The sequence below is a fragment of the Nyctereutes procyonoides genome, unplaced genomic scaffold, assembly GCF_905146905.1.
Source record: "Nyctereutes procyonoides isolate TBG_1078 unplaced genomic scaffold, NYPRO_anot_genome, whole genome shotgun sequence".
NCBI lineage: Eukaryota > Metazoa > Chordata > Mammalia > Carnivora > Canidae > Nyctereutes > Nyctereutes procyonoides.
This window is the reverse complement of record NW_026575132.1, coordinates 26,159,519-26,180,280: the sequence shown is the minus strand read 5'-3', so window position 1 is coordinate 26,180,280 and position 20,762 is coordinate 26,159,519. Positions and strand designations below refer to the sequence as shown.

Below are 20,762 nucleotides of genomic sequence, written 5' to 3'. Positions count from 1 at the left end.
TCTCATCCTGGTCTCCCCAGGCCTTCCCACGCCCTGCAATCCAGAGTGGCCCCTGCCCGTGGCATTGAGACCTCCTATCTCTGACGCAGATGTCTCTGGCCATGAGCCTTATCTCCCACTCCTGCCAAGCGTGCGGGGGAGGGGGCGAGAGAGGGTTTTCACCCCGGGTGACCTGACCCGCACATACCACCCCTTCCCCCCCTGCCCCCTACACACACACACACACACACACACACACACACACACACAGAGTAGGCCTCATCCCAGCACCCAGTGCCCAGCGCCCAGGTGACATTGGGTGGTTCAGGAGCCTGGGAGCTGGGGTCTCCCAGCCCCTAAGAGTGGGATTCGCTGGGAAGACAGATTAGGCCAGCCCCTCAGTCCTTCTGGGGCCCCCTTCCAGCAGGCAGCCGCTGGGCCAGCCTGGGGGGAGGGGGAGGGCTGAGGCTGGGGCTGGAGCCGGGGCTAGGGTGGGGGGCAGGTGGTCCCGCCTGCTCTAAACTTAGCCTCGGAGGAGCCAGTCTGGGCTCCCGTCCTTCCAGCTGTGTCATCAGAGAATATTTTTGGGATTGGCAGCTGCAGGCGCCTCTGCCACTCAGGCCCAAGCCTGGCGGGCGGTTGGGGACCTGGCGGCTGGAGGTGGGAGGGAGGAGGGGAAGAGGCCCCGGCTGTGGGAGGGGGCTGGGAGGCGAGGCTCTCGGGCGCAGGAAGCCAGGCCGCGGGCAGAGGCGGCTGCGGGGCCCCTCGCGGCGAGGCAAACAGGAAGGACTGCCCCTGAGCGCTCGGCGGGCCGGGCCGGGCCTCCCGCCGCACAGCCGCAGCTCCGGGCCCGGTAAGGACGAGCGCGGCGGGCGGCGGGCGGCGGGGGCAGCGCTCCGCGGTACCCCCCCCCGCGCCCCGGCCCCGGCCCCGGCCCCTCCGCGCCGCCCCCTGCGCCCCTGCGCCCCCGCCGCCCCCGCCGCGATGAAGGCGGGCTCGGGGGACCAGGGCAGCCCCCCGTGCTTCCTGCGCTTCCCGCGGCCCGTGCGGGTGGTGAGCGGCGCCGAGGCCGAGCTCAAGTGCGTGGTCCTGGGGGAGCCGCCGCCCACCGTGGTGTGGGAGAAGGGCGGCCGGGCGCTGGCGGCCTCCGAGCGCCTGAGCTTCCCGGCCGACGGCGCCGAGCACGGCCTGCTGCTGAGCGGCGCGCGGCCCGCCGACGCCGGGGTCTACGTGTGCCGCGCCCGCAACGCCGCCGGGGAGGCCTACGCGGCCGCCGCCCTCACCGTACTGCAGCCGCCCGCCGCGCCCCAGCCCGCGCCCCCATGCCCGGCCCCGCCCGCCGCGCGCCCGCTGCAGCCCCCCGGGGCCGGGGCCGGGGCGGGGGCGGGGGCCGGGGCCGGGGCCGGGGCCGGGGAGGGCGCCCCGGTGTTCCTGGAGGGGCCCCGCTCCCAGTGGGTGCTGCGCGGCGCGCAGGTGGTGCTGACGTGCCAGGTGGGGGGCCTCCCCGCGCCCGCGCTCCACTGGGAGAAGGACGGGATGGCCCTGGACGAGGTGTGGGACAGCGGCCACTTCACGCTCGAGCCCGGCGGCGCCGAGGGCGCCCGGGGCGCGGGCCTGACGCTGCGCATCCTGGCGGCGCGGCTGCCCGACTCGGGCGTCTACGTGTGCCACGCCCGCAACGCGCACGGCCAGGCGCAGGCGGGCGCGCTGCTGCAGGTGCACCAGCCCCCCGAGAGCCCGCCCCGGGACCCCGACGACGCGCCCAAGCCCGTGCTGGAGCCGCTCAAGGGCGCGCCCAAGACCTTCTGGGTCAACGAGGGCAAGCACGCCAAGTTCCGCTGCTACGTGATGGGCAAGCCCGAGCCCGAGATCGAGTGGCTCTGGGAGGGCCGCCCGCTGCTCTCCGACCGCCGCCGCTTCATGTACCGCGACCGCGACGGCGGCTTCGTGCTCAAGGTGCTCTACTGCCAGGCCAAGGACCGCGGGCTCTACGTGTGCGCCGCGCGCAACTCGGCGGGCCAGACGCTCAGCGCCGTGCAGCTGCACGTGAAAGGTACTGCGGGGGGGCCTGCGGGGGGGGGACTGCAGGTGGGCTCAGACCAAGTCCTGCGCGCCTCCCGCCCGCCCGCCAGGCCAGCGAGGGGCATTCAGTAGGTCTCCAGGGTACCCGGGAACCCGGAGCAAACCCCCGGGGTGATTCGGAGCCCGCGGGTGTAAATCGACCCTTTGATGACCCGCTTTAAGGACTGATCCATGTACACCCCCCCCCCCAGAGGGAGCGCTTCTAGCCCAGTGCATGTCAGCCTCTTTGTTGTACTCCTCCTCCCTCAGCAGAAATCCCATGGGGGCCTCCCCCACCCCCACCCCCACCCCCACCTCACAACTGGCATAAGGAACATTTTCTGGGTGATATTTCAAGGTCCACATTTATGCCGCGCACTTCTAAAGCCTATCAGTGGGAACAAGGGTGCTGTGTTATTGAACATACACGTTTTAAGACGAGGCTGCACTCGTAACCCGACTCGTCCGGGAACCCTGCGTGGAAAGTCTGGGGCTGCAGGCAACACCCTGAGCAACTCCCGATTCCCACCAAAAGTAGGCTTGAGGGAGGAAACGTGCCCCTTTAGGAAACTGCTCTCCAAGTTTGAAGGCAGAAGGTGAAGGAGAGGACATTTCTGTTTCAAAGCTGAGTCCGTGACAGTATCTCGCCAACACTTAACATTGCTCATACGCAGAAAACTCAGAGGAGAAAAAAAAACACCACCACCGCCAACTCCCACTGGACGTTAAAGCTCTCAGTAGTAGGAGTCTATCACAACTCGAGGGATTATACCTCGTTACTAGTTATTACCCACCTCCTTCCCTCCGAGGAAGAAAAGTTGGCAAATCTCCTGAGCCCTGCCTGGCACGCAGTCAGCCATGTGGCACCTGTGCTGCCTGAGGTCTGATGTGCCCAGGCCCGCCGGGGCCACACTAACCCCGTGGGGAGGCAAAGCTTCCCACAGCTGCAGGACAAACCTGCTGCTCCAGCGGCCTCATCACCCACTCGTCACATCCATCATCATGCTTGCTTTCTTTTTTTAAAGGTTTTATTTATTTATTCATGAGACACACACAGAGGCAGAGACACAGGCAGATGGAGAAGCAGGCTCCCTATGGGACTCGATCCCAGGACCCTGGGATCACCACCTTAGCCGAAGGCAGACGCTCAACCACTAAGATGTTCAACCACTAAGCCACCCAGGTGCTCCCGGTCATCATGCTCTCTTCTTGTGAAATGCAATTTCGAAAATGACTAAAGTACTTGATCTTTTTAAAACTTTAATTGTACTTTTAAAATCATTTTTAATTAATTTTCATCAACATAATTGTACAGTTTAATTCTCATCCCCTATTCTTCCCCCCTCCCTTCTGGAAACTAGCAGTTCTATAGTTTTCTATAGTTGAATCTGTTTCTTGATTTGTGTTTCTCCATCTCGCTTTCCTCGCCTTTGCTCGTTTGTTTCTTAAATTCCACATGTGAGTGAGATCCTACGGTATTTGTCTTTCTCTGACTTCTTTCACTCAGCATTCTATTCTCTAGCTCCATCCATATGAAAACGACTGAAGTACTTTATTTTTTTAAACTTTTTTTTTACTGAAGTACTTTATTTTATTTTTTAAAGATTTTATTTATTTATTCATGAGAGACACAGAGAGGAGAGACACAGGCAGAGGGAGAAGCAGGCTCCATGCAGGGAGCCAGACACGGGACTTGATCCCAGGACCCTGGGATCATGCTCTGAGCCAAAGGCAGACACTCAACCGCTGAGCCACCCAGTCGTCCCTGACTGAAGTACTTTAAAAATGAAATTTGACTTAGACCACAGGCGCCTGGTGGCTCAGTGGTTGAACATCTGCCTTTGGCTGCGGGCATGATCCCGGGGCCCTGGGATCAAGTCCCATATTGGGCTCCCCGCAGGGAGTCTGCTTCTCTCTGTGTATTCTTTGTGAATAAATAAATTAAATCTTTAAAAAAAATTTTTTTTAAGAAATTGGACTTAGATCCTTGCAGGATTTGTGTCAAGCCTCCGAGGGGTCCCAGGAAGCAGCTTGAAAATCACTCATATGACCAAGTCCTCCATCTCTTTCTCCACTTTAAAGTCAAGAAACTGGGGCTCCTGGGTGGCTCAGTTGGTTGAGCGGTTGACTCTAGATTTCGGCTCCAGTTATGATCTCAGGGTCCTGGGACCAAGCCCCGTGCACGGGGCTCTGCACTGCAGGATTCTCTCTCCTCTGCCCTCTCCCCCTAAAATAAAATAAACTTTTTAGAACAAAAACAAAGGAAACTGAGGCCCAGGATCACTAAAATGGCCTTGCTCAAGGTGACGTGGCGGATGAGTGTCAGGGTCCGATGAGAATTTAGGCCGTCTGATTTCCCTTCCAGTGCTTTTTCTGTGATTCCAGAACACCTGCTGGCCCTGGGAGAAAAGTGGCAGGAGGCTACCGTGGGTGTAGGCAGTTGATGATGCAAGGAGTTCTTCCCCTGGCCCGGCCCTCTCCCGAGCCTTCTCCTGTCTCTCCCCTCTCCGCAGAGCCCCGCCTCCGCTTCACCAGACCCCTGCAGGACGTGGAAGGCCGCGAGCACGGCATTGCCGTGCTGGAGTGTAAAGTGCCCAACTCTCGCATTCCCACGGCCTGGTTCCGAGAGGACCAGCGGCTGCTGCCCTGCCGCAAGTACGAGCAGATCGAGGAGGGCACTGTCCGGCGCCTCATCATCCACAGGCTGAAGGCAGACGACGACGGGGTCTACCTGTGTGAGATGCGGGGCCGGGTGCGCACCGTGGCCAACGTGACAGTCAAAGGTGCGGCTGGCCGGGAGGAGGATGCTGAGGCTGAGGCAGGCAGAAGCCCAGACCCCGGGCTGAGGGATTGCCGTCCTCAGGGCCCATCCTGAAGCGGCTGCCCCGAAAGCTGGACGTCCTGGAGGGAGAGAATGCGGTGCTGCTGGTGGAGACCCAAGAAGCTGGGGTTGAAGGGCACTGGAGCCGCGATGGGGAGGACCTGCCAACCACCTGCCAGAGCAGCTCTGGCCACATGCATGCCCTGGTCCTTCCAGGGGTCACCCGAGAAGATGCTGGCGAGGTCACCTTTAGCCTGGGCAACTCCCGTACCACCACCCTGCTCAGAGTCAAATGTGAGGACGTGAGAGCCCGTGGGCAGACTCCTCAAGGGCTGGGCAGGAGGCTCTGGGCAGGAGGGTGACCAGATCGATCCCAGAGCCCCAGGGTGGCGACGCAGACTCAAGGTGGGAGGTCCGTGGGGAGGTGGGAGCATGGCTGGAATGCAAACCCTGCCTCCGTCTCAGGTGTCAAGCACAGTCCCCCCGGGCCCCCCGTGTTGGTGGAGATGTTCAAGGGCCATAAGAACACGGTCCTGCTGACCTGGAAGCCTCCCGACCCTGCTCCGGAGACCCCCTTCATCTACCGGCTGGAGCGACAGGAGGTGGGCTCCGAAGACTGGATCCAGTGCTTCAGCATTGAGAAAGCCGGAGCCGTGGAGGTCCCCGGAGACTGTGTGCCATCGGAGGGCGACTACCGCTTCCGCGTCTGCACGGTCAGCGAACACGGCCGCAGCCCCCACGTCGTGTTCCATGGGTCTGCCCACCTTGGTGAGTCCGTGCCACAGCCCCAGCCTGTCAGCGGGCACACCCATCGCGTCCTCCCCATCATCTCTCCTCCTGTCCCCAGCCTCTGGTCCCTGGCCTGTTACATGCCTTCCACCTGCCACCCCTCCGGTTCTGATGGCTGCACTCCATCCCCATGGCAGTGCCCACAGCTCGCCTGGTGGCAGGTCTGGAGGATATCCAGGTCTACGACGGGGAAGATGCTGTCTTCTCCCTGGATCTTTCCACCATCATCCAGGGCACCTGGTTCCTTAACGGGGAAGAGCTCAAGAGTCACGAGCCAGAGGGCCAGGTGGAGCCCGGGGCCCTGCGGTACCTGATTGAGCAGAAGGGCCTACAGCACAGACTCCTCCTGCGGGCCGTCCAGCACCAGCACAGCGGGGCCCTGGTTGGCTTCAGCTGCCCGGGCGTACAGGACTCAGCCGCCCTCACCATCCAAGGTTGGTGCTGGTGGGGACCAGGGTGGACAGACGGGGTCAAGACACGGAAGGCCCATGTCAGCGTACATGCAATGCAGAGGGGACTCCTTATTATCTTCATCAGCCTCGTAGCCACGCTCTCTGGGGTGCTTTGTGGCTTAGGGAATTCTATCACATTTGAGATCTCCAAGACCCGGACCCTGGTCCCTAGCCTGACTGCTTCCTGCCCTATCACGTAATCAGTAACGTGATCAAAGCAGCTTCCTGTGTGTTTGGCACAATCCTTATCATTTTACGTACATTGTTTCAATTAACACAGGTCTCTCATCGGCCCTATAAGGTAGGCTCTTTACAGATGGAGCAACTGAGTCACAGAGAGGTTAATTGACTTACCCAGAGCCACCGAGCTTGTGAGTGGTAGTGCTGGGTTATGAAGCCAGGCATTCTGGCCCCAGAATCACCCTGTGCCACCAGTGGAAGCAGGGAGGGGAGGGGATGAGGCACCGTGAGGAGGGCAGCTCTTGGTGGGCATCTGAAAGTGCAGGGGACATGTGGCATTTGCCATGTCACCAATGGATTTGTAAGGCCAGTGGAGGAATTAGTGCCCACGCACAGGGCCGGGAGGCGGGCAGGTGCCAGCATCCTTGCAGGCGGGCGGAGTGAGAACCAGCAACCAGCTCGCATTTCCAGGATGCAAACTGGGATCCCCGACATCAGAGTCACCTGGAGGGCTGGTTTATAAGGCAGATTCACTGGCCCTCACGTGCGTGTGCGGGGCCCAGAAATCTGCATTTTCAGCAGCCTCCCCAGGAATCCCATACACTCAAACCACCACTCTGGAGAGCTGCTGTGGAAGCCCCAGATGATTTTTTTTTTTAAACTCCAACAAAGGCATTGCCCCTGACCGCAGTCATCTGGCCTGACGGGTGCACCCCCCAGCCCCGCACCAGAGAGGGGTACGCATCCTAGGCAGACCGTGACAGGGCCCTGCCCGTGCCCACGCTTCTCCCTGCACAGAGAGCCCGGTGCACATCCTGAGCCCCCAGGACAAGGTAGCGCTGACCTTCACGACCTCGGAGCAGGTGGTGCTGACCTGCGAGCTCTCCCGGGTGGACTTCCCCGCGCGCTGGTACAAGGATGGGCAGGAGCTAGAGCCGAGCGAATCGCTGGTGGTGAAGATGGAGGGGCGCAAACACCGCCTGATCCTGCCGGCCGCCGAGGTCCAGGACAGCGGCGAGTTTGAGTGCAGGACGGAAGGGGTCTCGGCCTTCTTCAGTGTCACCGTCCGAGGTCAGCAACCGCGGTGGTCTGGGGCTGACTCGGGGGGCCACACAACCCTGCCCTGTGGTCCGCCTGCTTGGGGTCCCTTCTGGGAAGAGCCTGGTGGCCCAGGGGACCTGTTTTCAAATCATCCTGTACTTCTCAATCCTCCCACCACCAACACGCTCCAGCACACTCACCCTCCACGTGCCCTCGGCTGGGTAGGGGGTTGGGAGACGGGTGCTGGTTGTCGATTGGGTACCTACCACGAGCCCAACGTATACTAAATGTTTCACGTGTATACGATCTCGTGTGACCTTCACAACTGGATGAGAAGATCTGCAGGTCACAGGGCAAGAAACTGAGGCTCAGAGAGGTTATGTGATGTACTCATGATCACAGCCAGCAAACACCATAGCTGGGCTCACACCTAGGTCTGCTTATCCCACTGCCTCGGGTGGCCCGAGGCAAGGAGAAGCTTTAAGTGCAGTGGTGCAGTGGTTCTCAAGCCAGGCCATGCTCTGGCTGCTTCAGAACCACCCCAGAAGCTTGTTCTCAATGCATATGCCGGACCTGCAGCACCAGACTCTCCAGGGTAGAGCCTGGGGTTCCATTCTGGGAGGGCAGCTCATCTTCTCACTTTGAGTGGAAATCCTAATTAAGCCGCATTGCCAGGCAGTCCTGCAGCTGCTGCCTACATGCCCCTTGTGATGGGGAACTTACTACCTGTAGAGACCGCCGTCTCACGGTGGCACTGCTGAGTCGTTGCCGCCTCCTGCCCGTCCTGGGGCCAGGGTTCGGAGCCTCCCTTACAAAAGCAGCAGCAAGCATGGCCCTGATGTGGCCCATGATAGTGACCTCCTCTCAGCGGGGACAAAGGTAGTCTGTGCCCCCTCCCCCAGTGTACCCCCCTAGCTGCCCCGACCCTCTGGGGACTCACGGAGCACTCAGGTGCCACATAGTCTGCGTTGCCTCACCTGCCACGCACTCAGTAGGCCCCACACATCATGGCCTTCACCCTCCCAGTGTCCTCCGGGCAGGAAGCTGTCTGGTGTGTAAGTGTGGGGGGGTGTCTATGTGACCCCGTCTCTGCCCCCCACCAGACCCCCCGGTGCATATCCTGGACCCCCAGGAGCACGTGTTCGTGCACGCCATAACCTCGGAGTGTGTCATGCTGACCTGTGAGGTGGACCGAGAGGATGCGCCCGTGCACTGGTACAAGGACGGGCAGGAGGTAGAGGAGAGTGACTTCGTGGTGCTGGAGAAGGAAGGGCCCCACCACCGTCTGGTACTGCCTGCCGCCCAGCCCCCGGATGGGGGCGAATTTCAGTTTGTCGCTGGAGACGAGCGCGCCTACTTCACGGTCACCATCACAGGTGGGGGGCCAGGCGGGCCCATGTGACACCGCCCGGGCCCGCTGTCATACTCTCAGCCCCGGGCCACCGTCCCCTGGCCCTGGTTCCTTCCCCCCCGGCTGATCTCGTGTCTCCTCCTTGGTCTGCACCCTAAGGTTCAGTCACCCACAGAAAATCCCTTGTCCTTAACCCTGGCCAGGCCAGGGCTACAGGATCCCCAGGGAAGCTCCGCCCTCTCTGTGCTCCTGCAAAGGGCAACCCTAAGTCGGGGCAGGGCACCCCTTGCTAGAAGGGTAAGAAGGCCTCGAAAGCCTACCGGAGACCCAGGCTCCATTCGGGCACTCAACTGTCCTCTCCCGGGTCCCACTCAGTCCCCGTCCTGACCCCGAGAACGGGGCGTGTTTCTATAGCAGAGGCTGACCCCGTGGTCCCCACCCTGCCACTGCACCTGTGATGCGTGTCGGTGACCATAGCTGTCTCTCCAGTTGGGAGCAAATGTGAGACCTAATGTGAGAGCAGGCTCCCTTCCTCAATGCATGGCCCTCGTGCCAGGAGGAGGGAGCAGGCACGGATCAGGGAAGGCACCAGGGCCATCAGTCCCAGCCGTGACTGTCCCTGTCCTCTAGATGTCTCCTCGTGGATCGTGTACCCCAGTGGCAAGGTGTACGTGGCCGCCGTGCGCCTGGAGCGCGTGGTGCTCACCTGTGAGCTGTGCCGGCCGTGGGCCGAGGTGCGCTGGACCAAGGATGGGGAAGAGGTGGTGGAAAGTCCTACGCTGCTGCTGCAGAAGGAGGACACCGTCCGCCGCCTGGTGTTGCCCGCTGTCCAACTTGAGGACTCCGGCGAGTACTTGTGTGAAATCGATGACGAGTCGGCCTCCTTCACCGTCACAGTCACAGGTGTGGGTTCACCCCAGCTGCCCCGGGGGGCACCTAAAGACGGTCCTGAGCCCTTGGGGGGAGCTGGCCACCCACTCCCTAGTTAGCACACTGGGGAGGAGGGAGGTAGGGCTGTGGTGCATGTGCCAAGGCTCCTTGCCAGGAAGACCCCGGGGCCCCTGTCCGAGTGAGCCGTCTCCTCCCCCAGCACCAGGGCCAGGAATAACTGCCCCACCGGCTCGTTTACCAGGCACTTCCTGCGTGACGGCCGGGGGCCGCGGACACGTGTGGTCTCTGCTCTCCGAGAGCCACCAGCCTAGCTGGGGAGGCAGCTATTAACCAGGGGTCGCAAACGGGCAGTCCATAGGGCCCCATGCAGCCCACAGATGTGTTTTGTTTGGCCTGCAGAGTCTTACCAAAGTCAGGACAGTTCAAATAACAACCCGGAGTTATGCGTCCTCTTGAAAAAGCCGAAGACCCGGCGGCTCTGGTCCCGCTTCCCCCCATGGCGACGAACAGCTGGTGCTGAGTAGCAGCTGACCCCCTAATATGGGGCCCACATTCCTCTGTCCTCCCCCCCCCGCCGCCGCCGTTCCTCTTTGCCTCTCCCCAGACTGCTTCAGCCACTGACCTTACCTACCCGGCCCCCGTGGGCGTTTGAGTTTGCGACCCCTGTGTTAAACCAATAAACGCGCAAATAAATGTACAGCGGACACCTCGTGACAAGTGCCGTGAAGGATGAGAGCAGAGGGCTCGAGAGAGAACAGGCGAGTCAGGGAGGGCTTCGGGGAAAGTCGCCATCCCCCCCGTAGGAGCCAACTTTGGACGCCCGGCGGCAGGCAGACAGACAGACATGCCCCCCTCCCCTCCAGGAGCGCACGGACTAGCAGGAAAGCCAGACTCTAGAGGGTCTCAGACTGTGGATGGTCCGGTGTTGCGGGGCCTCGGGGCTGCTGACCTCTGGGCAGGCGGGAAGCGCCTCCAAACCGTAAACTTGGGGCAGGGCCTGAGTTAGCCTAGCGGGGTCAGGTTTGGTCTGACCTGGGGAGTGTTCAAAGCTGGAAAAGCATAGGACGACTGTGGAAGTGATGGTGCTTCATTCAGTGCTGGAAACTTTGGAGGCTGCAGCCGATAACTGCCAATCCCAGCATGTGTGTGCGTCTGTGCGTGTGTGCATGTGTGTGTATGAGGTGGGCTTTCGGGGGGGGGGGTGGATGTTGCAGGGCCTAGGCAGCTCGGTGGGGGGGCACAGAAGAACCCCGCTGGCTACACTGGAGTATCCCTCTGGCACCTGATGCCGTCCTGCTGCCCTGTGCCCTGCCCTGCGTCGAGAGCCTCGGTCCAGACTGAGTGATTTAGCCCCCCCTTCCTGCACCCCCTGCCTTCCAGATAGTGTAGCCTGGCACACACCAGCCACAACGCCTTTCTGCACACGTTCCACCCTGTAGCGAGGCCCTTCAGGCTCTGGCCAAACATAATGGCAGCTACACACATTTCAGCCCACACTTGGCCTCCCCACAAAACACCAGACTCTTCACAGGGAAGTTGACACAAGCACCACCTTGGCTTTGGGCCAGGGAGGATCAAGTGTGATGCCAAGCTGAGGTCCCACAGCTGTGCAGACAGCCCAGCCCCAGCCCCACACCCTGTCTCCACCGGCTGCGCCCACCGCCTCCCCTCCCCCACCCAGGCAGCCGCGCTCTGCAATCTGCCAGCCTCGCCCCCAGGGAGCCAGCCTGCATCCTCTGGACTCTAGAACAGGCCGTTAGGGAGGTGGGTCGTTAGGGAGGTGGGGCGCGGAGGCCACGGACTTGAGTGTGTGCTGGCGAGCACGTCAGCCCGTGCGCGCCTCTGCAAAGAGTGGGGCCGGGAAGCTGGCAGTTCCCGAGCCTCGCCGCCAGGCGGCTGAGCAGTAAAGGCGTCCTAATAGTGTCCTGGAACCTAGAAGATTCTGGGAGACGTCCAGGGTGCGTGGGAGCCCGAGCTACCTTGGGGCCCGGCGCACCAGTCACTTCCAGGCTTGACACAGATCCTTTTTCTGTGGAGGAGCGACCAGTTCGGAGCGGTTGGAAATGAACTCCCAGAATCAGGGTTTAGCGTCCCCGGGGATCTCAGACAGGTGTGGGCAACCCCCCCAGGCCCAGATGCAAACATCGTTATTGGGCTCTGCCGGCCTTGATCCCTACCACTGCTTGCAGAGTCGGAGCCTCCCTTTCTCAGATGGCAGTTCTTCCTCCTGCCCCAAAGTAGGCGTAGTCTGCTGTGATCTGAAAGAGGTTGGGTGATCACTCCGTGCCTCAGTTTCTACATCTGGAAAACAGGGATAAAACCCTACCTACCTCTCCAGATTGCTGTGAGGGTTCAGTGTGTAAAGCGCTCAGGCCTGTTCTGGAACCTGTTCGCTGTTACAGATCCAGAGTCTCTTATTCACAGCTCTGACCTAAAAAAACTTCTTAAAAGCAAGTCTTTCTGCAAGTTTGGGGTTCAAAGCCATGGCAGTAGGACCTGAGCTTAACTGCTGTGAAACTAGTTCTACTCTTTAATTCTCCTGCTAAGAGCATGTCTGTGTGTTACACTGCAGAGAAGTCGGCGGGGTCATTGGTGGGGAGCATGCCCGGGGCGGGGGGGGGTGTAGGAGGAGCAGGTGATCTACGATAAATGTGCCATCTCTGGGATCTGAAGTGTTCTGGGTCCTACCACAGCCCTGGCCTCAGGGATTTCAGATGGTGATCCTTATCACTTATTACCGTGAGTGACAGGAACTTCGAGCTGCCAGGGAGGCGGGTGGTGAGTTTGTGACAGCCTGTGACCCCATCCCCACCCCACAGAGCCCCCCGTGCGCATCATATACCCCCGGGATGAGGTGACTTTGATCGCCGTGAGCTTGGAGTGCGTGGTGCTGACATGTGAGCTGTCTCGGGAGGATGCCCCCGTGCGCTGGTACAAGGACGGGCTGGAGGTGGAGGAGAGTGAGGCCCTGGTACTGGAGAGTGACGGGCCACACCGCCGCCTGGTGCTGCCCGCGGCCCAACCGGAGCAGGGGGGCGAGTTCGTGTGTGACGCCGGAGATGACTCTGCCTTCTTCACTGTCACCGTCACAGGTGGGCCGTCTCTGGGCCCCCTGGGGAGCTAGAGACGCAGGAGGCTAAGGGACAGACACCTGACCTCCTCACTTCCTGCATCTTAGGGGCCCCCCATCTGGCCCAGGAAGCCTTCCCTCCCCCAGCTTCCTCATTCTCAGCCATCTGAGAGCGCTGGCTTGCCCAGATCAGGCCATGACAGTGACTCGAGGTCTGGTGAGGACAGCCAAGCAGTTAGGAGCATTCATTCATCAAATATGTATTGAGCAACTACTATGTGCTCAGCCCAGTTCTGAATGCTGACAGAGTAGCAAGCCAGTAAGAGCAAACCTCCAGTTCTCCGCTAGAATTCGAGGATTCAAGGACGGACAGACAACTAGTAGGTGATAAGTCCGTCAGAGGCTAAGTGGGGACAGGGGTTGCGGAGTGGGCATGGCTTAGGGAGGGGTGTGCATCGGGGTAGGGCTGGGTCTACATCTTTCTGTCCGTGGGACCTTGGGCAAGCCACTTTCCTCCAAAGAGTCCTCGAGTCCTTATCTGTAAGGTGAAGCCAACATCAGCGCCCTCCTAGGGAGTCAGGAGTAGCTGTGGAAAGAGCTCAGGGTGCCCAGCACAGCACCTGGCACACAGTAGGTGCCCATGGATTGGGGCCAGACCCGAGAGCTGCGCTGGGAAGAGAGAGGGCTGAGGAGCTGGGGGCCAGGCAGGTGGAGGCCTGCTGGCTGAGCCTGAGCACCTCTCCCCTCTGTCCTCCAGCCCCGCCAGCGAGGATCGTGCACCCGGCAGCCCGCTCCCTGGACCTGCAGTTCAGGGCTCCGGGGCGCGTGGAGCTGCGCTGCGAGGTGGCCCCTGCCGGGTCCCAGGTGCGCTGGTACAAAGATGGGCTGGAGGTGGAAGCATCCGACACGCTGCAGCTGGGAGCTGAGGGGCCTGCTCGCACCCTGACCCTGCCCCACGCCCAGCCTGAGGACGCCGGGGAGTATGTGTGCGAGACGCGTGATGAAGCCGTCACCTTCAATGTTAGCCTGGCTGGTGGGTGCCTCCTGCCAGCCTGGGTGCAGGGGATGGGGTAGTGAACCCCAGCCGACAAGCTCCTCTCTCTGTCCAGAGCCCCCAGTCCAGTTCCTTGCCCCAGATGCAGCCCCTGCCCCCCTCTGTGTGGCCCCCGGGGAGCCGGTGGTGCTGAGCTGTGAACTCTCCCGGGCTGGCGCCCTTGTCTTCTGGAGCCACAACGGGAGGCCGGTGCAGGAGGGCGAGGGCCTGGAGCTCCGTGCTGAGGGCCCCCGCCGCATCCTCTGCATCCCGGCTGCAGACCTGACCCACGCAGGCCTCTACACCTGCCAGTCCGGGTCGGCCCCGGAGGCCCCCAGCCTCAACTTCACCGTCCAAGTGGCTGGTAAGTACGGCCCAGGCAGACAGGCCTGAGAGTTGCACCCTCAAACCCATACGAGTCTCCCCCGCTTCTCTAGCATGCCTTGTCCATCCCTCACCCACCTCTCAGTATCTGGCGTCCCACTCCCTGCCCGCCCCCTGCCCTGTAGCCCTCAGGCCTCTCCCTCCCGGTGACCCCTAGCTCTGACCCCACAGAGCCCCCCGTGCGCATAGTGGCCCCCGAGGCAGCCCAGACGAGGGTTCGCAGCACCCCAGGCGGGGACCTGGAGCTGGTGGTGCATCTCTCAGGGCCGGGGGGCCCCACACGCTGGTACAAGGATGGGGAGCGACTGGCAAGCCAGGGGCGGGTGCAGCTGGAGCAGGCCGGGGCGAGGCAGGTGCTGCGGGTGCGGGGGGCACGGAGCGGGGATGCAGGGGAGTACCTGTGCGACACGCCCCAGGACAGCCGCATCTTCCTCGTCAGCGTGGAAGGTAACAGTGCTCCCCTCACACCCCGTGGGCCCTGGTACCCCAAAGACCACCCCCCTGCACGGTCCTGGGATGCCCTCATCCCCCAACCCCCTCTTTGCTACTTCTGGTTCCCACCAATGCATGCACGGCTCTCACTTGGATGAGGGGGGCAGGCCTCCTTTCTCCAAGAACCCCCTGGAGGAGGCATAGCCCGGTGGTTAAACACAGGGGCTCTGGCGTCAACCCGCCCAGGTTCCCACGTGGGGTGTGCTTGCTGGCCCCGTGTGCTCCTGGCCAGTGCCTTTGCCTGCCCGAGCCCCAGTTCCGAAGTGGGGGGACAGTGCTTGTCTTGTAGGGCTGCGGTGACAGTTAAATAAGATAAATAGGGTCCATGGCAAATTATCCATTGGGGAGTCAGAGAGGTAGGGAGCCAGGCCAGGATTGAGAGGAGGTGGCTAGGAGTGGCAGGACACTGGCATCTTGTCCGGTGGGACACCCCCACGGGCCTCGGGGAGAATCTTCCGAATAACTGGAAGATGTACCCCCAGGAGAGGATGGAAAGGAGGGAGAGGGGAAGACCCAGCCCATCTCACTGCCTGACCCCACCCCCCAGAGCCTCCGCTGGCCAGGCTGGTCTCAGAGCTGACACCACTAACCGTCCACGAGGGTGACGATGCCACGTTCCGGTGTGAGGTCTCCCCACCAGACGCTGATGTCACCTGGCTACGCAACGGGGCCGTCATCACTCCAGGGCCCCAGCTAGAGATAGCGCAGAACGGTTCCAGCCGCACGCTGACCGTGCGGGGCTGCCAGCTGGACGACACGGGCACCGTGACTGCCCGTGCAGGGGGCACGGCCACCAGCGCCCGGCTCCACGTTCGAGGTCTGGCCCTGGGGGGGTGGACGGCCTTGGCTCCCGAACCTGCCCGCGCCTGCCCAGGGAGAGGCCAGGGAGCGGGGTGTCGGGCTCCGTAACCCCAGCCCCCTCCCTCTCCCACCACCCCCAGAAACGGAGCTGCTGTTCCTGCGGCGCCTGCAGGATGTGCGGGCAGAGGAAGGCCAGGATGTGTGCCTCCAGGTGGAGACAGGTCGAGTGGGCGCAGCAGGGGCTGTGCGCTGGGTGCGAGGTGGGGAGCCCTTGCCCCGCGACTCTCGCATGTCCGTGGCCCAGGATGGCCACGTCTGCAGCCTCTTCATCCACGGCGTCGTGCTGGCCGACCAGGGCACCTACGGCTGTGAGAGCCGCCACGATCGCACCCTGGCCAGGCTCAGCGTGAGGCGTGAGTGTCCTGTCCTCTCCTAACGCCTCGCTGCCTGCCCCCCCCCCCCGCACCGCCTTTCCTGGCTGGCCCAGGGCCCCTCAGGCCCCCACCAAAGTGCCCCTCGCTACTGAGGCAAGTCAAGCCTGCCTGGCCTCTAGAAGTGTGACCTGAAGCAGCCTGCCCAAAGCAAAACTCTCCTTTTTCTAATGTTTTCTACGTACCCTAGAAGTCCGTGTGGCTTTTGCGTTCCATTTCACACGTCCGAGTTGGCCTTGCTGTACACATAAATGTTATACTCCGGAAAGCCCTTGCCGTGTTTCTCCCTCAGTCACACGCCCCGGGATACACGGGCCCAGGAGGCCAATAGCAACCCCACCCCACAAGCTGGAACCTTCTATCATCTGTGAGACCTTACACAGGTCACTTCACCTCTCTGAGCCAAGGCTTCTTAAGAAGAGGGCCCCTCCCTACTTCAAGGGCTTTGGGAACACACACGGAGAGAACCTGAAAAATGCCCACACGGAGCTTGGTAAACGGTTGCTGTGGCTGACATGTATTCTTTTCTAATTTATTTCATTCATTTAATCACAATAAACCCAAGTCTCAATGCTAGTCACCTTGTACAACTGGGGAAACGAAGACCCAGAGAAGTCAAGCCGTTGGCCAAAGGTCACACAGCGCACACGCTATGTGGGCAGAGCTAGGGTCCAATCCCAGTGTGTCTGACTTCAATTTCTGTGCTCCTTTCGGTGTCACAGCACCCCTCACCCAGACTCCTCAACCCTCTATCTACACAGCTTGTCCCCTTCGTGGGTGCCCTCTCCTGACCGCAATCGGCCCCTCCCCAACGCTGGCCTGCTGTGCTCCTTTCTCCCTGTACTCTGGGCTTCTTTCCGTAGAGGCTCGGGTTGGGTGTTAGAGGTGGTACAGGCAGGGCCAAGGGGTGTGTGAGCCCTCAAAACCCCTACCCAGAGCTGGAGCCCTCATTCTCCCTCTCTCCCCGTCTCCCCCAACCAGCGAAGCAGCTGAGGGTGCTACGGCCTCTGGAGGATGTGACCATCGTTGAGGGGGGTAGTGCCACCTTCCAGCTGGAGCTGTCCCAGGAGGGTGTGACTGGGGAGTGGGCCCGGGGTGGAGTCCGGCTGCAGCCGGGCCCCAAGTGCCACATGCATGCAGAGAGCCACACTCACCGCCTGGTACTCAGTGGCCTGGGCCTGGCCGACTCGGGCTGCATCTCCTTCACGGCGGATTCCCTGCGCTGTGCGGCCAGACTCACTGTGAGAGGTGCGGATTCTGGGACCACTGCCTGCTTACTCACTGTGCTGAGTGTGATTCTACTGATCCCCCTGACCGTTTGGCCCCCACTGACCTATCAGAGTGTGACACCCCTGCCACGTTGGCCCTGTGTGGCCACAGAGACTGCCCTGCTTGAGCATGGATCCTCTGACCGATCTGATCATCCAGTGTGACTCCCTTCACCTTCCAGTCCCTGTGAACCACTGACCATGCCACCGTGAGCGTGCTTATGCCAGTGTGGTCCCTGTTGTCTGCCTGCCTGACCACGGCCTCACTGAGCACTCTGAGTGTGACCCCACTGACCGCACCTGCCTGCTGTGACCCCCACTGCCTGCTCCGGTGTGTCCCTCTGGCCACTCAAGTCCCAGGAACCCACTAACTGCCTCAGGGTGACTCCACTAGCACTCTGCTTGAGTGTCCCACCATGTGCCCCTTGACCACATCTGCCCTAAAGTTACCCCCATCGCTCCTCTGAGCCCATCATGTTCCCCAGTGGGCAGTGGCATCTGTCCATTCCTCCAAAGTGTGGTCCACACTGACCATGCTTGCCTCAGGATGACTCCACTGGCATCTCTGCTTTGGTTGCCCCCCCCATGCCCTTCTAGCCCCAGCATGTCCCCCACTGGCCACCTTAAAGTATGTCACCCCCAGCTGGCCACTCCTATCCCATTGACCCCTGTGGCCCTGTCGTGTCGTCCACTGACCAGCATCCCACTTGGACCACTTGTCCCAGCACATCCCCCACTAGTGGCCTCCACTGATCACCCTTCCCAGCTGTGTCCACCACTGACCTCTGTGTCCAAGTGTGTCTTTCTCCTCCTGTTCCCAGAGGCCCCAGTGACCATTGTGAGGGGGCCACAGGACCTAGAGGTGACCGAGGGAGACACAGCTACATTGGAGTGCGAGCTTTCCCAGGCCTTGGCCGATGTCACCTGGGAGAAGGTCAGAGCCCAGCCCACCTTGGCATCATAAGGCCAGTAACAGTGCCCCAGACGGAACAACTAACACTCACTGGAGGGATGTGCCTGGCACTGTGCTGAGTTACGTTTACACCTATCGGGCTAGTCCTTCCGACGACGAGGACGAGGACGTCCCGTGAGGGAGGCTTAGCTCTCTGCATGTGCTCCCTAAGGAGCCCGGGCGCAGTGGGGTGAAGTGCTGCCCAGGGGCAGACAAAAGGGGCAGAGCGCTGAGGTCCCCCATGGTGACACCTTCCCAACGAGGCCTCCCCAGGACGCTCCGGACAGCCAGGTCCCAGCCTGGGGCCCGAAAGGCCTTCGCCGCGCCGGGAGGCCGCCTGACATCCACAGGCGCCGCCGCGGCCTCCCGCGGTGTCCAGCCCAGGTCACCGCGACCCTCCGCAACTCTCCCCGCAGGACGGGCGCCCGCTCACGCCCAGCCCCCGGCTCAGGCTCCAGGCCCTCGGCACGCGTCGCCTGCTCCAGCTGCGGCGCTGCGGCCCCTTGGACGCCGGCACCTACAGCTGTGCGGTGGGGGCGGCTCGCGCCGGGCCGGTCCGCCTGCTCGTGCGCGGTGGGTACCGGGCGCTGCCGGGGCCGGGCACTGCGGCGGGCGGGGCCTCCCGGCGCGGGGGCGGGCGCGGCGGGGCGCGGGGCGGGGCGCGGGCGGGGCGCGGGGGCGGGGCGCGGGCGGGGCGCGGGCGGGGCCGGGGTCCGGCCCGCCCCGCCTCACGCCCCGGCCCCGCCCCAGAGCGCAGCGTGTCGGTGCTCTCCGGGCTCCGGCCGGTGCGCGCCCGCGAGGGGGACGGCGCCACGTTCGAGTGCGCCGTGTCGGAGGTGGAGGCCGCGGGGAGCTGGCAGCTCGGAGGCCGTCCGCTGAGGCCCGGAGGCCACGTCCGCATCCGACAGGAAGGTCGGCCCGACTCTCTTCCCGCGCGGGCCCCGCGCTGCCCCGCAAGGCCCCGCCCACGAGGCTAAGCCCCGCCCCGCCCCGAGTGGGCCCCGCCCCCTGGCCCTGCGCGCTGTCTCCCGGTCTCCCCGGGTCCTCGGCTGCCAGCCTCGGTCCTGGACTGCTCCTCTCTCCCCATCGGTCCCCGCGCACACTTGCCGCGTCCACACCGACCCGGGGACCTGCTCATCCCCGAACCCCCCCCCGTGCGGCTCCTGCTCGCTTAGCGCGTCCCCCGCCCCCAGGGAAGAAACATATTCTGGTGCTGAGCGAGCTGCGCCCGGAGGACGCCGGTGAGGTCCGCTTCCAGGCGGGACCCGCCCAGTCCGTGGCTCAGCTGGAAGTGGAGGGTAAGCAACTGGGGTGGGACGGTAGGGAGTGGGCACCATCTCCCCCCCCACCCCCGGGACTGGCCGGCCGGCGGCTGGCCCTGGGAACGCCGCCTCCCCCCCTCCCTTCCTCGAGGGACTCTTCTTCTGGGGAGGGTCACAGAGGACAGGCAGCGCGTTCCTGGGGGGGGGGGGAGACTTTGAGGTAGGGGTGCAGAGGAACGGGCTGGTGCCCTGGCGATCCGGGACCAGGAGAATGCAGGCGGAGGGAAGATGCCCCTCTCCCCCTGGGGGCCCTGCGTGTCCCTATTAACCTGAGCCCTCGCCCTCGCCCCCAGCCCTGCCTCTCCAAATGTGCCGCCGCCCGCCTCGAGAGAAGACCGTTCTGGTGGGCCGCAGGGCGGTGCTGGAGGTGACCGTGTCCCGCTCGGGGGGCCACGTGTGCTGGATGCGGGAGGGGGTCGAGCTGTGCCCCGGAGACAAGTATGAGCTGCGCAGCCACGGCCCCACCCACAGCCTGGTCATCCATGACGTGCGACCTGAGGACCAGGGCACCTACTGCTGCCAGGCCGGCCGGGACAGCGCCCACACTCGGCTGCTGGTAGAGGGTGAGTGAGGCTGACTGGGCCGAGGTCAGAGGGGGCGCCCGGGAGCCGGTGGGCCGAGACACACCTACCACGGGTTTTCCAGAACTTGGGCTGGTCGGTTGGTTCTGGGGTGTGCTGGAGGTGGGGGTGGGGGAGGGGCTGAGGAGAGGAGGGGGCCCCATGCTCTCCACAGGAGCCATTTGGTTCAGGTCAGCTGCTCCCACCTTTCTCTGCCCTCTGCTGTTCAGGCTCGGACCGCATCTGCCTCTCCTGAATGCCCCATTTGTGCCCTAGTTCCCATCCTTGCCACCCACCGGCCCCCACCTGCCTCTCGTCCCCCTCCTTGCTCTCTGCCCACCGGGCTTCCGCCTGGCTCAGCAAGCTCCACAGCTGTCTGAGCGGCCAGCTCCTGAGCTGGTCTCAATCCCTTCCTCTTCCACCCTCCGCCTGAATTCCTGCATTTCCTCCAGATCCAGGCCTTGCCCACCCCTAGCTGGGGGCTGACCCCCACTTCCTGCCCCCACAGACACTCCGGCAGAGACCCAGAAAGGGTGGGGCAGAGGGTGAGGACCCAGCTCTTCCTGCGTGGGTGCCCAGGCTCTGCCAGGGGAGAGGACGGTGGTGCCCACTGTCTGCCCAGCCCCACGCCGAGTCATTCCTCTGCAGGTAGCTAGGAGGACCGAAGCAGGCCAGGCAGGTGCCCCCGGACAGCTTGGAAGGCGTGTGCCCACACCCTGGGCAGGGGTGGGAAGGCAGGGGAACCAGAGGTGTCGGGAGACAATAAAGTGGTACAGTCCTGTTCCCTGGCTCTCTGTGTGATGTGGGAGGGCAGAAGTTGCCCGGAGCCCCTGTGTAATCAGCGACACAGGACACCAAGGGCGGCAGTGCTTCCCATTTGGCCC

The 20,762-nt window shown here is 62.7% G+C and overlaps 1 protein-coding gene across 2 annotated transcripts; it reads left to right on the top strand.

Moving 5' to 3' along the window:
• The first annotated feature begins 906 nt into the window (after positions 1-906).
• Positions 907-20,661, top strand: OBSL1 (obscurin like cytoskeletal adaptor 1). Of its 2 annotated transcripts, XM_055345442.1 has the most exons (21): positions 907-2,032; positions 4,554-4,823; positions 4,904-5,155; positions 5,327-5,629; positions 5,788-6,084; positions 7,081-7,353; positions 8,427-8,699; positions 9,305-9,577; positions 12,385-12,657; positions 13,393-13,668; positions 13,745-14,032; positions 14,224-14,499; positions 15,092-15,361; positions 15,486-15,758; positions 16,758-17,024; positions 17,866-17,978; positions 18,413-18,569; positions 18,747-18,908; positions 19,190-19,294; positions 19,612-19,881; positions 20,527-20,661. In XM_055345442.1, exons 1-21 carry the CDS (start codon positions 964-966, stop codon positions 20,532-20,534), a joined length of 5,748 nt encoding a protein of 1,915 aa, XP_055201417.1. In that variant the 5' UTR covers positions 907-963; the 3' UTR covers positions 20,535-20,661. The 2 variants fall into 2 exon arrangements, with proteins under 2 accessions (XP_055201417.1, XP_055201418.1); XM_055345443.1 differs by lacking the exons at positions 12,385-12,657; positions 13,393-13,668; positions 13,745-14,032; ... (8 more) ...; positions 19,612-19,881; positions 20,527-20,661 and adding an exon at positions 9,965-10,262 and having other exon boundaries at positions 908-2,032.
• Positions 20,662-20,762: the final 101 nt, after the last annotated feature.